This window comes from Capra hircus, chromosome 1, assembly GCF_001704415.2.
Source record: "Capra hircus breed San Clemente chromosome 1, ASM170441v1, whole genome shotgun sequence".
Classification (NCBI taxonomy): Eukaryota; Metazoa; Chordata; class Mammalia; order Artiodactyla; family Bovidae; genus Capra; species Capra hircus.
The window spans coordinates 139,079,366-139,095,478 of record NC_030808.1 but is presented as its reverse complement, the minus strand read 5'-3'; the positions used below and the strand labels follow the sequence as shown (position 1 = coordinate 139,095,478).

The 16,113-nt window shown below is 42.7% G+C and overlaps 1 protein-coding gene across 1 annotated transcript in view; it reads left to right on the top strand.

Annotated features, from left to right (window-relative positions):
- The window catches only part of LCA5L (LCA5L, lebercilin like), a 38,176-nt gene extending 35,702 nt beyond the window's left edge, over positions 1–2,474 (top strand). Inside the window, exon 9 of the mRNA XM_005675621.2 lies at positions 1,744–2,474. Within this exon, the coding sequence (XP_005675678.2) occupies positions 1,744–2,474 (731 nt within the window). The remainder of the gene's footprint in view (positions 1–1,743) is intronic.

The window sequence follows — 16,113 nt, the reverse complement described above, 5'->3', positions numbered from 1 at the left end:
CTTGCTTGACAAATATTTTCTGAGCATATACTTTGTGTCTGGGACTGCTCCAAATACTGGGGGAAAATGCCGTGCTCTCAGGATCCTGTGCTCTTGGGGAGATCAGCAGTGATGGAGGGCAATGAGTATGAAAAAGAGGGTCCAGACTAAGGAGGGGGTGGGGAGGAGGGGTGGAGGGAAAGACAAGGTTGAGTCCAGACAGCTCAGGAGAGACCAGTAAGGACATGACCTACTCCTGGTACAGAATGTCCTAGGGATGCCAGGGCCAGAGGAGGAGTCGTACAAGGGCTGTGGCCTCCAGGAAGATCCCCAGGAGCTGGAACCACCTGGAGCAGAGGAGGGAGCAGACCCACTTCTGGGGCCAGGGAGGCCAGGCGGGGACAGGGGAGGCAGGGGAAAACAAGCACATTCCCCCCATGGTCTCAAATGTTAACATTCTCATCAGGTGTTATAAGGCATAATATTAACAGTTATTTAGTATGTTTGACTAGCTTCTAGGCTCACCGTTAATTCTTGAAACATACTACTTTCTCCTCCTAGTATTTTTTTTTTCATTTTCCTAGAGTGTAGGTAAATTATTTTATTCAAGAGTTTATTCACATGAGAAAACGTTTCAACTCTCTGCATACCCAACTGTGTCCCCATTCTCCCTCACAAACGATGGCCTCGCTGAGTGGCTGGCAGAGAGTGATGCTGTTTCCTCAGAACCCACGCAGGTCTGGTCCTGGGACGAGCAGAGGGCTGCACACAGGGTTTCCTGGGTGCCCGGGGAAGAAGCAGCAGAGGAAAGAGCATCTCTGCACCTGACGGTGTTCTGCGATTGTGTCTTCTGTCAGCACAGGCTACCTTCTCATTCTCTATAATTACTGCCCAGATTGCACAGCCCCAAGCGTTCCTGGGGGCTTCCCAGGTGACACTAATGGTAAAGAACCTGTCTGCCAATGTCTACGCAGGAAACATAAGAGACTGGGTTCGGTCTCTGGGTCGGGAACATCCCCTGGAGTAGGAAATGGCAACCCACTTCAGCATTCTTGCCTGGAAAATCCCATGGATGGAGGAGCCTGGGGTCTACAGTTCTTGGGTCCTAAAGAGTTAGACACGACTGAAGAGACTTAGCATGCATGCACTTGCTCTAACTGATTCAACCAGGACTCCTTCCAGGGATATTCAGGATGTTTCACTCTCACTAAATCAGGCTACAGTGAACATCCTTAGACACACTTTTGTATATTTTGGCAGAGTTTGGTTCTAAAAGGGAAGTTGTTGGGTCTAAGGGCATGCTCACCTAAAATTTTGATAGATACTTCCAAATCACCATCCAGACTACCTACCATCTTACTCACCCACCAATGGGGAACAAAAGTTTCCATTTCCCCATATTCTCACCAGTTCTGAAAATTACTTGCCAATTGGATGAGTGAAAAATACTCTCATTGTTTTTTAATTGGCACAACCTAGCTGGTGATGTTGAACATCTGTTAATAATGTATTGGCAAAGTTTATGAACATCATTTTCTTTTGGCTTCATAATTTTCACTTATCTGGTATGTTCTTCAAAAGTATAACATATCAGACTTGCTAATAGCACCTTTCCCTGTATTCTAGGATTGTACGCATTACTTTTATTTCCTTTTTGTCATTTTAATGTGCTTGTCAGGAGGTATAAGTGTGCTCAACATGCCATCTTGAAACAGAAATCTATTAATTTTAAAGATCAATAAATTGACTATTTTTCTACTACAGATTTATCCAAGGAAGAACAATATTTGGAAGCACAACCATCTCTGAAGAATACTGGACAACAGAGAGACAGAACAGAAAATCAAGAAAAGAAGACCACTTTGGTGAAAGAAGAACAGGAACTACCACCAAAAAGAATTGAAGTAATCCATCCCGAAGAGGAAGGTGGTCAGGAAGACGAAACAGAAAAAGACAAGTTTAAAAGAAGTCCAGAAATCAGTGACATGGGTGATATGCCAGATAAAAATGCTGCTCCAAATTTCAAAATACCCTTCAGACAAAGAAAGCATTATTCATTCACAGAAGCAATCGAAAACCTGCATCACGGGCTTCCCGCCTCAGGTGGGCTGGTCAGTGCAGGCAGCACGAGGTACACTCATAGCACAGGCAAGCACCACAGTCACTCGGAAGAAATGAAGCTGGAGCATCCTGCCATCGCCCACGAACCCTCCTTTGCTAAATCTTCCAGAACAAAGGCAAAAGACACAACTTTCAGGGAGAAGAAAAGCAATCTAGTGGAGGAACTCTTTGGATCAGGCTCTGTCTTAAAAAACAACCAAACAAGTACTACTGTTATGAAAGAGCCTGAGGAGACTTTGCAGAGTACAAAGATACATCATCTACCCCCTAGCCAGGCATCCACCAGCAATGCTTTTGGAGATTCTGGAGTAACTGTAGTAAATTCTATTAAGTCATCTTCACCCACAGAAGGAAAGACAAAGATAATTATTTAAATATAATCAGTATCCTAACCCACTCTGGCTTTATGGGCCTTTAGTCTTGTAACTTTAATGTGTGTTTTCAATACTTAAACTGATTTTTTAAAATTAAGGTTTTGTTTTATTTCTAATCTAATTTTAAAAGTCCATTGTATATTAGCCAATGACAACATTTCATATACAAAATTACATCTTTTTTTCCTACAACTGAAACATATCCACTATCTTTTGGAAGACTAATTCATTATATTATTTCAATATTCCATGGGGCTCCATAGCTAATAAGTCTAAGTTAGTCAACCCAAAACATACACTTCTCATACCTGTCAGAACCTTATCAGGAATCAGACTACACTGTAACTTAAAAACATGGAAGCAGCTCTGAAAGAGAATATAAGAAGTCTCTCTTTTCTTTTTTTAAAAAAAGCATATTGATTACCAAGCTTGGTTTTATGAAAATTATTTTTGAGCATCTCTTATTCAGGTAAACTGGGTATCCAATATCCTGCCCTGGTTGTTAACACTTTCCTCAAGTACCCCCATATTTTTTATTTATATGTGTTGAATACCTGTAACGTAACCCTTTTTCTATCAATCTTGTCTAAAACAGTATATTGTTATAATTAGTGTCCACTGGGTTAGCTGCTCAGTCCTAATGAATATATTCATTATACTTAGAATATTTTATATTAGGACTGTACAGAGGAGACTGTACTCCCAATGTTAATTAACTTACCTTTACTCATGTATCAGTTCAGTTCAATTCAGTCGCTCAATTGTGTCCGACTCTTTGTGACCCCGTGAACTGCAGCATGCCGGCCTCCCTGTCCATCACCAACTCCTGGAGTTTACTCAAACTCATGTCCATTGAGTCAGTGATGCCATCCAACCATCTCATTCTCTGTTATCTCCTTCTTCTTCTGCCCTCAATCTTTCCCAGCATCAGGGTCTTTTCCAATGAGTCAGTTCTTTGCATCAGGTGTCCAATGGATTGGAGTTTTAGCTTCAACATCAATCCTTCCAATGAATAGTCAGGACTGATTTCCTTTAGAATGGACTGGTTGGATCTCCTTGCAGTCCAAGGGACTCTCAAGAGTCTTATCCAACACCACAGTTCAAAATCATCAATTCTTCGGCACTCAGCTTTCTTTATAATCCAGCTCTCACATCCATGCATGACTACTGGAAAAACCATAGTGCCGGGGTCCAGCCCCGGTGGATCGAGGGAATTTGAAGTGGGGAAGGCATCGGCATCTGAGGAATTAATTGTTTAATTAAAGATATACGGAGAGATTAGGAAAGAATAGTGTAGTAGGAAAATTAGTGGGAAAAAGAGGCTAATATTCCTTGGTTTACACAGAAAGCTAATCTCAAGACAAGAAACTTGCACCATCTACGTTAGGCCACAGGCGCCCGCTTGAATAGCAGAGGGTGCCCTGCCTTGGGCTCCCTCTCACATGGGTCTTAGAAGCCCAGGCAAATAAGTAGACACGGAGAGCCTCTGTGTTCCAAGGGATCAGCCTGAAAAAGAGAGGGAGGGAGAGGGAGAAAGAGACAGAGAGAGTCGACACGGGGGAGGCCAAGCTTGTGCAGAAATCCCATAACTTTATTTTCAAAAGGTGCTTATATACCCCAAGTTTTACATAATGGAAGATAGAGTCATGCAGGCAACAGTCTTGACCCTTATGGATACCAGGCTTTCTTTCTGCATATCTTTCCATATACAAAAGGTCTCAGGTGATTTACATTATCTTCTGGCCAAGAGGCCTGTTAACACTTTATGGCTCTCTTCCTTAATGAATGTTAATCTCATTTCCTCTGAAGTGTTTTTCTTTAATCTGCATCACCCTTAAAGCACTAAATAAAGTTACATCCCTGTAGAAAAAAGGTGCAGTGGGTTATAACAAAGAAGGTACTTAACTCAAAGATCTATGTTGCTACTTGTTTTTTCTATATACCAACTATATCAACAAATAAAAGATATGAAAATTTGGCAGCAACTATTGGCTCAACAATGAAACCCTTAATCTGTCCTATTCTAATGATTTCGACTCCTCGGAAGCCCCTACATTCCTAGGATTTTTTAAGCTTCCTGTGCCTCTATGTTCGGGAGGCTGTGAGCAATCACCTGTGCAGTCGTAAAAGGTCTGGACAGACCTGTCAGGCAAGTTAGAAAGCTACCAGAGGGGTTTGAGCTGAGACACTCCTTTTATATGCAGGAGACTGTTAGCTGGAGTTCTAAGTTGACTTTTTCCAGAAAAAGGTGGTGGGGGATAGCCCCCTGTTAATGTCAGAGGAGTTGGTGAAAGGCTTAATATAGTAAAGCAGATAGATTTTGGTTCTGGGGGTAGATACTCAAGAAAATCCGTTGGGGGAGGGGGGGGCCCTGAGGCCCCACCTTTGCGTTTTGTCAGGCCTCCTTCCTCATGACTTTTGCCACGGGTGGGATTCCCCATACTGGCTCCTAGCACCATAGCCTTGACTAGACCTAGGACCTTTGTTGGCAAAGTAATGTATGTATAAGGGTAACTTATTTTTCGCCTTTATGGCAGAAAGTGAAGAAGAACTAAAAAGCCTCTTGATGAAAGTGAAAGAGGAGAGTGAAAAAGATGGCTTAAAGCTCAGCATTCGAAAACTAAGATCATGGCATCCAGTCCCATCACTCCATGAGAAATAGATGGGGAAACAGTGGAAACAGTGTCAGACTTTATTTTGGGGGGCTCCAAAATCACTGCAGATGGTGATTGCAGCCATAAAATTAAAAGATGCTTACTCCTTGGAAGGAAATTTATGACCAACCTAGATAGCATATTAAAAAGCAGAGACATTACTTTGCCAACAAAGGTCCATCTAGTCAAGGCTATGGTTTTTCCAGTAGTCATGTATGGATCTGAGAGTTGGACTGGAAGAAAGCTGAGCACCGAAGAATTGATGCTATTGAACTGTGGTGTTGGAGAAGACTCTTGAGTGTCCCTTGGACTGAAAGGAGATCCAATCAGTCCATCCTAAAGGAAATTAGTCCTGGGTATTCTTTGGAAGGACTGATGCTGAAGCTGAAACTCCAGTACTTTGGCCACCTCATGCAAAGAGTTGACTCATTGGAAAAGACCCTGATGCTGGGAGGGATTGGGGCAGGAGGAGAAGGGGATGACAGAGGATGAGATGGCTGGATGGCATCACTGACTAGATGGACATGAGTTTGGGTAAACCCCAGGAGTTGGTGATGGACAGGGAGGCCTGGCGTGCTGCAATTCATGGGGTCACAAAGAGTGGGACACGACTGAGCAACTGAACTGAACTGATTTATAATTTAGACCATATTATTTTCAAATATGTTTATGGGTTGGTATGTAATATTGTTGATCTAAGACTGTACTCGATCTAAGAAATGTTAAACTTCATTCAAGCCAAGCTGAAGATTAAAACCTGGAGACGTTTCAGAAAGCTCTAGGACCGTTCCGCCCACCAAAGTTCAAAGTGCAGTTACGTAAGTTTTGTGCAGTTATGTAAGTTATGTAAGTTTTTAAGACAAAGGGTTATCTATCAAAAGATTATCTACTGTTGCTAGTTTACACAGTCCAGATCTACACATACAAACAGTGAATTACCATGACCTTGTAACATCAAGAAGGGAGGTTATCTTCCTGAGCAGTGTGATCCTTCCTGAGACTAAGAAGGAATGTTATCTCCTAAGGGGGTCTGGTTAATGCAGACACACAGCAGACACCAAAGGGGAGAGAGAAGGCCCAATTGGGCAGAGGAAATGTTTATGTTTAAAGTCTCACCATAAAATAAGTGTTTTATTTCATTAATAGCAGCATCCTTTTGAAAACTGGGAATAGCCAAATAAATTTTCTAAAGGAAACAGAAGTCATGGTTTTCAGAAAAGAACTATATTTAAAATCAAAGATGAGATAAATACTAGAATTGGCATAAGCTTTGATCTTTATGAAAACATAGGGGGGATTAAAAAAAAGATAAGGGGAGAGAGGGAGGGAAGAGAGAATTCTCCGAGGCTTCTAGAGGGGGAGACACACGAATGCACATGACATACAACTGCTCATCTCTACATTCTGGAGAAATGTACTAAAAGGATTCTTAGAAATGGTCGTGGTGGTGGTGTTCATTCGCTAAGTCGTATCCAACTCTCTACAACCCCATGGACTGCAGCACCAGGCTTCCCTGTCCTTCACCATCTCCCAAAGTTTGCTCAGACTCATGTCCATTGAGTTGATAATGCCATCCAACCAACTCGTCCTTCATCATTCCTTTCTCCTCGTGCCTTCAATCTTTCCCAGCATCAGGGTCTTTTCCAGTAAGTCAGCTCTTTGAATCAGGTGGCCAAAGTATTCAAGCTTCAGCTTCAGCATCAGTCCTTCCAATGAATATACAGGATTGGATGAAATGGTGTACAGAATAATATTACAATATTCCAACACCTACTCCTGCTTTATAGCAGATGGAGAATTTGGGGGGATCTTTTCTTATTACCACAATAGAAGCACAAATCGAAGCATTAAATCAAAGCAATCTAAAAGAGCCTCTTTAGGGAATATTTTAAAAATATAATTTAATATAAACTAAGATGGTTATCTTCTGGTCATCTTATTTTAAAAATTATAGGTGTAGGAAGTTAAAGTAATAAAATGCTAAATTTTTATTTCTGAGGAATGAGATTGTGGCCAATTTTTAAATTTATTCTTTGGCTTTTTTTTTTTTTTTTTTTACTGTGACTTTCTATAATGAACACAATTTTGTAAACAGGAAGAAAAAAGGTTTCAAAATAAAAACAAGAGCGCCATTTCATGTAGTCTGGTATACAAGGTCCTCTGGATCTCCTGCTGTAAAAAGGCTAAAAATGCCATAGTAAGTATATAAACATGTTTCTTGACCAGTTGCTGAGCGGGTAAACACTCAGGAAAGTGGGCACCAGGGAGGCTGGAAGGAGGGCTCTGAAGTCAGCTTCCGCCTAACAGGTTGTCGACTGAAAAAAAAAAAAAAGCACAACGTAAGAGTTGAGAGTTATGCTTTATTCCACAGACAAAACTGAGGACCTAAGCCTGGGACTCATCATCTCAGGTCACTCTGAGGGATTGCTCTGAAGAGGCAAGCAAGGCGGGAAGCCAGGATATATAGTTTTCACAACAAAGACAAGGTAGTCAGAACATCAAAAGATGACTGTTAAAGAAAACCAGGCATCTCAAGTTAAGGAATTTAGTGCACCTACATATGGGAAGATGCAAGAGTCTGGGCTCACTGAAATCATTCCTCTGATGCACACTTGTTCTCAGGCCAGGATCCTGTTTTTTCACATGCTGAGTCTCCTCAGGGTGCACTGTCAGGGCAGCTGCAGCAGGGACATTTCTAGTTCACCGGGCATTTGATAAGTATCCAAAAAGCTTCCAGGATAAAACCCAGAGGACAAAACCAGCCCAAGTAGGAGCCTCAGAGGAGTTCCCTCCCACATAAGGGGACATCCAGCCTCCATGAGCTCCCAAACTGTCTTAAACTCTGAAACTCTGTAACCGTAATCAGCATTCATCCTCAGGAGAGCCTGAATTGGGTGGTTGTTGTTCAGTCACCAAGTCTGTCCTAATCTTTGCAACCCCATGGACTGCAGCATGCAGGCTTCTCTGTCCCTCACCATCTCCTGGAGTTTGCCCAAGTTCATGTCCAATGAATCGGTGATGCCATCCAACCATCTCATTGCCTGTTGCCCTTTTCTCCTTCTGCCTTCAATCCTTCCCAGCATCAGGGTCTTTTCTGATGAATCAGCTTTTCCCACCAGGTGGCCAAAGTACTGGCACTTCAGCTTCAGCATCAGCCCTGCCTAAGGGTATTCAGGGTTGATTTCCTTTAATATTGACTGGTTTGATCTCCTTGCAGTCCAAGGGACTCTCAAGAGTCCTCCCCAGCACCACAGTTCAAAAGCATCAATTCTTCAGCACTCTGCCTTCTTTATTGTTCAACTCTCACATCCATACATGACTAACAGAAAGACCATAGCCTTAACTATATGGTTACCCGGTATTTATAATCTAAAGTTTAAAGTGATCGAGGCAAATGGTACCCCCAGGGCAGTAGAGATGCAAACCCTCTCTGGAAGAAGCTAGCTTTGATCCAGGCCTCAAGAAATTCCCAATAGAGGTAAGAGGAAGACACAAGAAAGCAAAGTGCTAAGAGAACCAACAGGAACAATAGATACCAGGGTCAGCTCTGCAAGTTATTAACATGTTAGTGTTATTACCACTGTGGACAAAGAATCTCATCTGCCATTTCAGTAAACAAAGGATGCTGGGGGCCAGAAAACCATCAGCCACTGCAGCTGCCCCTGATGGCCGAGGGAAATTCAGGATGGAGAAAAACAGGATACAGGCCCTGGAGAGTAAACATGTATATCAAAGGAATTATTTCAGTAAGCCCAGACATCTCAGGGCATGGCTGCATTCCAATAAAGTAAACACACTCAGCCTATAGGCCAAGTCCTGCTGCTGCCTGATTTTGCAGTGTTTTGTGAACCTTGTCCTAACTGATAAACTTCAGGCAGGAGAAAAGTGACTTGAGATGTTTAAAAGGTCTCATATGCAAGAGAGTAGTAAATGTGTAATTTTAAGTGACTTACTGCTTTTAAAAATTTTGTATTTTCAGCTGTGCTGGGTCTTCACTGCTGAACAGGCCTTTCTCTAGTTGAGTCGAGTGGGGACTACTCTCCAGCTGCGGCTCATGGGTTTCTCACTTCGGTGGCTTCTTTTGCTGCTGAGCACAGGTTCCAGGGCCGGTGGGCCCAGTAGTTGCAGTTCCTGGGCTCCAAAGCACAGGCTCAGCGGTTACGGCACAGCTTTAGTCGCTCCGCAGCATGTGGGTTCTTCCCAGAAAGTCTCTTGCATTTGTAGATGGATTCTTTACTACCAAGCCTCGAGGGAAGTCCCGACATTACTGTTTTATATTTAACTTTTTATTTTGTATTGGGATATACCCAGTTAACCATGTTGTGACAGTTTCAGATGGGCAACAAAGGGACTCAGCCATACATGTATCCATTCTCCCCCAAACTCCCCTCCCATCCACATTGCCACATAACATTGAGCAGAGTTCCCTGTGCTAAATTCCCTGAACAAGTTAAAGAATTTAGTTTTTGATCCCTCATGGTCTTGCAAAAAAGTAAGATACAGCTGAAGTATCCTGTATCACATCAGTTTATGACAAGCATAACATTCACACTGGGAGGAAAGGACTAGAGTTAAAGTGTTGTGAGTCTTACACTGCTGATGAGAAGAGTAAAATACTAATTTTTAAGCACTGATAAATTTTCTAGTGTAAGCACTAAAGCAAAAATCAACTTCAAAACATATGGGAGAGACGTGAAATACAAAAGGTAATTGTGAGATAAGAGAGAACATGAAATGGTCTCTGCGCCTGTTTCTGGGCACAAGACTCCTGAAACCCTGGCGATTCCAATAATGAGAAACCAGCGGCATCTTTTCTTCTGTTATTTGGTCCTTGACTCCAGCTCCTGGCACTGAGCTCCAAAAGCCTCTGCCATTTCCTGGGTGATGGGAGGGTCTTTGGTTCTATGAATTGACTCTGGGTGGCTCCTGAATGGCTCATGGGTGGGGGCTGGTCACCACAAAGACCAAGCCATGGTTGGAAGCTTGGACCTGTCAGCCATGCATTCCACTGTCTTGAGTGGGGAGGGGCTGAAATGGAGTTAATGACAATCATGCCTACATAATGAAGCCTCCATAAAATCCCAACAGTACAGGGCTGGGAGCTTCTGGGTTGGTGACCCCATGGAGATTTGGGAAGACTGGCATGCCCAGAGAAGGCACGAAGCCCCTGCCCTACGAATTCCTTCCTCTTGATGTTCATTGGGGTTCTTTATCCCATCCTTTATAATAAAACTGGTAATAAAACTAGTAAATGCACATCATTTTGCAGATAAAAAGTCAAAAGTCTGTATAGTCAAAGTTATAGATTTTCCAGTAGTCATGTATGGACGACAGAGCTGGACCATAAAGAAGGCAGAGTGCTGAAAAGTTGATGCCTTCAAACTGTGGTGCTGGAGAAGACTCTTGAGAGTCCCTTGGACTGCAAGGAGATCTAACCAGTCAATCCTAAAGGAAATCAACCCTGAATACTCATTAGAAGGACTGATGCTGAAGCTGAAGCTCCAACACTTTGGCCACTTGATGCCAAGAGCTGACTCACTGGAAAAGTCCCTGCAAAGACAGAAGGTGGGAGGAGAAGGGGATGTCAGAGGATGAGATGGTTGGATGGCATCACCGACTCAATGGACATGAGTTTGAGCACACTCTTGGAGATGGTGAAGCACAGGGAAGCCTGGTGTGCTGCAATCCATGAGGTCACAAAGAGTCAGACATGACTTAGCAACTGAACAGCAAAACAGTTAAGTACGTGGTTTTCCTGAGTTCCGTAAGCAGCTCTAGCAAACTAATTAAATTGCAACTGCTGAGGAGAGGGCTGTGGGAACCTCGGATATTTAACTGGTCAGTCAGAAGCCCTGTGACAACCTAACTTGGGATTGGCATCTAAAGTGGGGGAAGGGGAGGGGGCAGTGTTATGGTACTGAGACCTTCACCTGTGGCATCTGACACCATCTCCAGGTAAAGTTTGTCAGAACTGAGTTAACTTGCTGGACACCAAGTTGGTGTCCCAGAGAGTTGCTTGTTATGGGGTGTGAACTTAAAAAAATATTCACAGCCTAAAAGTTGAGAGTTATGTTTTATTCGTTGAGAATTTTTAGGACTTTAAGCCCAGGAGGCAGCACCTCCAGTAGCCCTGAGAGAATTGCTCCAAGGAGGCAAGGGGAGGAGCAATAAAACAAGATCAATGTGCAAAAATCTATTTCTATATACCTGAAACAAAAAATCTGAACTGAAATTTTAAAACAATTCCATTTATAATGGCATTAAAAGAATACAATACTAATGTATAAATTTAACAAAAGACATGCAATGTCTATCATTTGAAAACTACAGAACATTGTTGAGGGAAATTAAAGATCGAAATAACTGGAAAGACACCCTGTGCACAAGGACTGAAAGATAACGTCAAGATGGCAACACAACCCCAGCTAATGTCACTGAAGAAGCTGAAAAGCTGATTCTAAAATTCAGATGGAATCACAAGGGACCTAGAACAGCCAAAAAAATCTTTCAAAAGAACAATACTGGAGGCTTCACACTTCCTAATTTCAAAACTTACTACCAAGTAACATTAATCAAAACACCATGGAATTGGTATGAGAATGATATGCAGATGGATGGAACAGAACTGAGCCCAAAAAACAAATCCATGTATTTATAGTCCACTGATTTTTGAAAAGGTTACAAGACCACTCAATGGGGAATAAGTCTCTTTAACAAACAGTGCTTGCACAACAGGCTGCATGCATGCATTCTCAGTTGCTAAGTCGTGTCCAACTCTTTGTGGCCCCGTGGACTGTAGACCACCAGCTCCTCTGTCCGGTGAATTTTCCAGGCAAATATACTGAAGTGGGTTGCCGTTTCCTTCTCCAGGATATTCCTGAGCCAGGATCATACCCAGGTCTCCCACGTTGGCAGGTGGATTCTTTACCACTGAGCCATCAGGGAAGCCTGGACAATAGAATACCCACATGTAAAAGAATAAAACTGAATCCTTACCTCACTCTGTATATAAAATTAACTCAAAATGAACCAAAGACCTAAATGTAAAAGCGAAAACTATAAAACTCTGAAAAGAAAACATAGGCATCAACCTTTGACCTTGGACCTGGCGATGGATTCTTAGGAATGACACCAAAAGCACAAGCAACAGCTAAAGCATCAGCAGAATACACAGCATTCATTCAACTTAAGGTTGGACTCAACAGCAAGAGTCAGTGCTCTCCATACTGCAAGAGGGACGCATACACTTTACGTTCCAAACACGCAGGCAGCAAAGCCGACACACACAAGCAAGAATGGTGAACCTGGGACCTCCCTGGAGGGCCAGTGGCTAAGATTCCGCATTTCCGCTGCAGGGAGCAGAGGTTTGACCCCTGGCCCAAAAAGCTAAGGCCCAACAAGCAGCACGGTACGCACATCACCCCCCCGCCCCCAAAAGGAAAAGAATAGTGAACCCAGAGAGAAAATGAGCCATGAGTCCCAGGATCCACATGGGGTGCAAACACACAGAGCTGTGGATCTGGTGAGACCACCAAAAGGCTCCACCATGAACTTGTAAGAGAACAGCACCCAAGGAAGTTCCCCTAACTGCTAACTGGTAACAGCTCAACTGTGAAGATATATTCCCTGAAAAGGTGTTCATAGCCCTTAGGTGAAAACCATTATTTGGTGGAGTTTTTTTTAAGTTAAATATTCCTGGGTTTTGACTTACAACATGCTGGGAGGGGTATAAAAAAGCCTAAGCAACAGTTTCTGGCCCTAAAGGCACTTACAGCATCAACAGAAGGAAAACCCTTTATCCCAAAGTGAAGTCACTCAGTCATGTCTGACTCTTTGCGACCCCATGGCCTGTAGCCTACCAGGCTCCTCCGTCCGTGAGATTCTCCAGACAAGAGTACTGGAGTGGGTTGCCATTTCCTTCTCCAGGAGATCTTCCTAACCCATGGATCGAACCCGGGTCTCCCGCATTGCAGGCAGATGCTTTACCATCTGAGCCACCAGGGAAGCTCTTTATCACAAAAGAAGTATTTAAACATTAGGAATCAGACTTCCCTAGTGGCTCAGATGGTAAAGTATCTGCCTGCAGTGCAGGAGACCGGGATTAGATCCCTGGGTTAGGAAGACCCCCTGGAGAAGGAAATGGCAACTCACTCCAGTATTCTTGCCTAGAAAACCCCATGGACAGAGAAGCCTGGTGGGCTACAGCCCACAGGGTCGCAAAAGAGTCAGACAGGACTTAGGGACTAAAAACCACCACCAAACATCAGGAATAAAAACACACAATAGCCGATATCACAAGTCAATACAAAATTTGTTGACAGATCAGTCATACTGACACTACTTCAGATGTTCAAACAAGGAGGGGGAAAAAAAGAAATCACTGTCATCTAAACTGGTCAGAAAAAGCTTCATAAATAATCTTAAAGGGACAATAAGATATAAACAGGAGACATAAGAGGGGGTTCAATCCCAGGGTTCAGAAGATCCCCTGGAGAAGAGCATGGCAACCTTCTCCAGTATTCTTACCCAGAGAATCCCATGGACAGAGGAGCCTGGCGGGCTACAGTCCATAGGGTTGCAAAAGAGTCGGAGACGACTGAAATGAGTTAGCATACAAAGTATAGATTGGACAGAAGAGGCATCACACATACTTGCATGCGCACACGCATAGACACAGACACAGACACACACACACACACTGCCCCCACAGACCTGTGTATGAGAAAAATCATGGGTGGCCAAACAGTCTGGCCATGTCAAGGAAGAACAAACTAGCCAAGGTAGCATTCCACCCTCCTGTGCCAGTAACAGACTGTATTAAGCACATACAAACGATCATGGGTTTGTATATAAAAAGATTCTCCTGCTTGATTTATCATAAATTTAGAGCCAACCAAACTGGTATGAGGAGAACTTTAGAATTTTTTCTTTTTGGCTGCACTCTACAAGTTGTGGGATCTTTGTTCACCCACCAGGGAACAAACCCTGGCCTGGCAGTGAAAGCAACAGAATCCTAACCACTGGATCGCCAGGGAATTCCCACTTTAGATGTATTTTAAATCAAACAGATGTCTATTTTCATGTGAAGCTATAAACCATATCCAGTAATTTTTAATAGGAACACAAAACCTAAAGCTATCCTAAAATTTTAGAAAGAAAGGAAAAGCTCAAACGATAACACCACAGTCCCAGTTCTGTGGAATCTTGGGAGACTTCACTTCCTAGTTCCTTTTCTGTACTTTCCAGCTAGGATTTTAAAAAAAATAAATAAAAGTTTTTTAGGTGTTACTTTCAAAAAGTTATTTTAAAAGCACATGTATCAGTTTTCATAAAGGTATGAAATATCACTGGAGGAAACTGGTAGCAGCGACAACTCTGGAAAATTGAGGGGCATAACAGCAGAAGCTTAGAAGATGTACTTTTATCACATCTTTTTGTATCTTGTGAATTCAGTCCCACATTTACTATTTTTTAAAAAACCCACTTTTCAAAAACCACAAGGATGTGAAACATGACAGATATTTAAATGCCCCCTATTTAATCTTCACAAACTATTATTAATGTATGTGGAAAAATGCTGGGGTCCAGCCCCGGTAGATCCAGGGTAATTTGAAGCGGGGATGGCGTAAGTGAGGAAAAACTTATTTAGAAATATAAAAGAGAGATTAGGAAAGAATAATGTAGTGGGAAATTTAGTGGAGAAAAGAGGCTGAATAACTTGGTTTATGTGGAGAACTAATAAAACCTCAGGACAAGAGATGTGCACCATCTACGTTAGGCCACCGGCGCCTGTTTGAATAGCGGAGGGTGCCCCGCCTTGGGCTTCCTCTCTCATGGGTCTTAGAAGCCAGGACCAGTAAGCAGACATGGCAAGCCTCCATGCCCCAGATGGCAATTCAGCCAGAAAACAGAGTAAGAAAAGACACGGGGGAAACCAGTCTCTCCAGTGACTGGCCATCCTCTATTGTCCGGAAAGGCCTTATATACTTTTGATTGTACATAGAGATCAATGGATAATACAAAATTATGCAGCATCAGCAGCCCTGACTCTATTGAGACCAGGCTTTCTCTCTGCATACCTAGTTGTATACATAAGCCTTAGGTGATTTACATCATCTTCTGGCCAGAAGGCCAATTAACATTTTACGGCCCTTTTCTGATAAGGGTTTGTCAACCAGAAGACTTATTTGCCTTAATAGTGTTGTTCTTCCCAAAGTCTGGTGCCACCCTCAGAAAGCACTAAATAAAGTTACATTCTTACATAGCAAGGACACAATTTATAACAATGAAAGAAGTACAGTGATTTATAACAAAGAGAAAAGTAACTCAAAAGTCTAGTGTTGCTAACATCAAAACTACTATATTCCTTTTTCTATATCCCAATTACATCGATTAATATCCTTCAGGTGCCTAAAAGATTAAGAATATGGCGGCCTGGCAGCAGTCATTGACTCAACAGTGAAACCTGTCACGAGTATAATTTTTAGCTCTTTAGAAAAAGGCTTTGTATCTTTAAGATGCTTTAAGCTTTGTGCCTCTCGCGGTTGGGGGGCTATAAACAATTCACAAGTTGTAAAAGTCCGGGCAGACTGATCAGATAAGTTAGAAAGCTATCAGAGGGGTTTAAACCGAGACATTCTTTTTATATGCAGGAGACTGTTAACTGGAGCCCTAAGTTAATTCCTTTTAGAGGCAGAAGAGTGGAAAGCACAGTACAATAAGGCAGGCAGACTCTGGTTTTCGGGGGTAGATGTTCAGGAAAACCCAGGGGGAACCCCTGAAGCCAGATCACACCTTTGCATATGTCTGGCTTCCTTCCTCATGACCTTTGCCATGGGCGGGATTCCTCACGCTGGCTCCCGGCAAGAAAAAGGGAACAGCTGTGAATTATAAACCTTTTCTCCTAGCCTCAGTGAAATTTGTCAAAATGCGTGCAGAAAGACTATATCCTTAGTAGAGAAATGAGGATCTAGCCCAGGAGACTT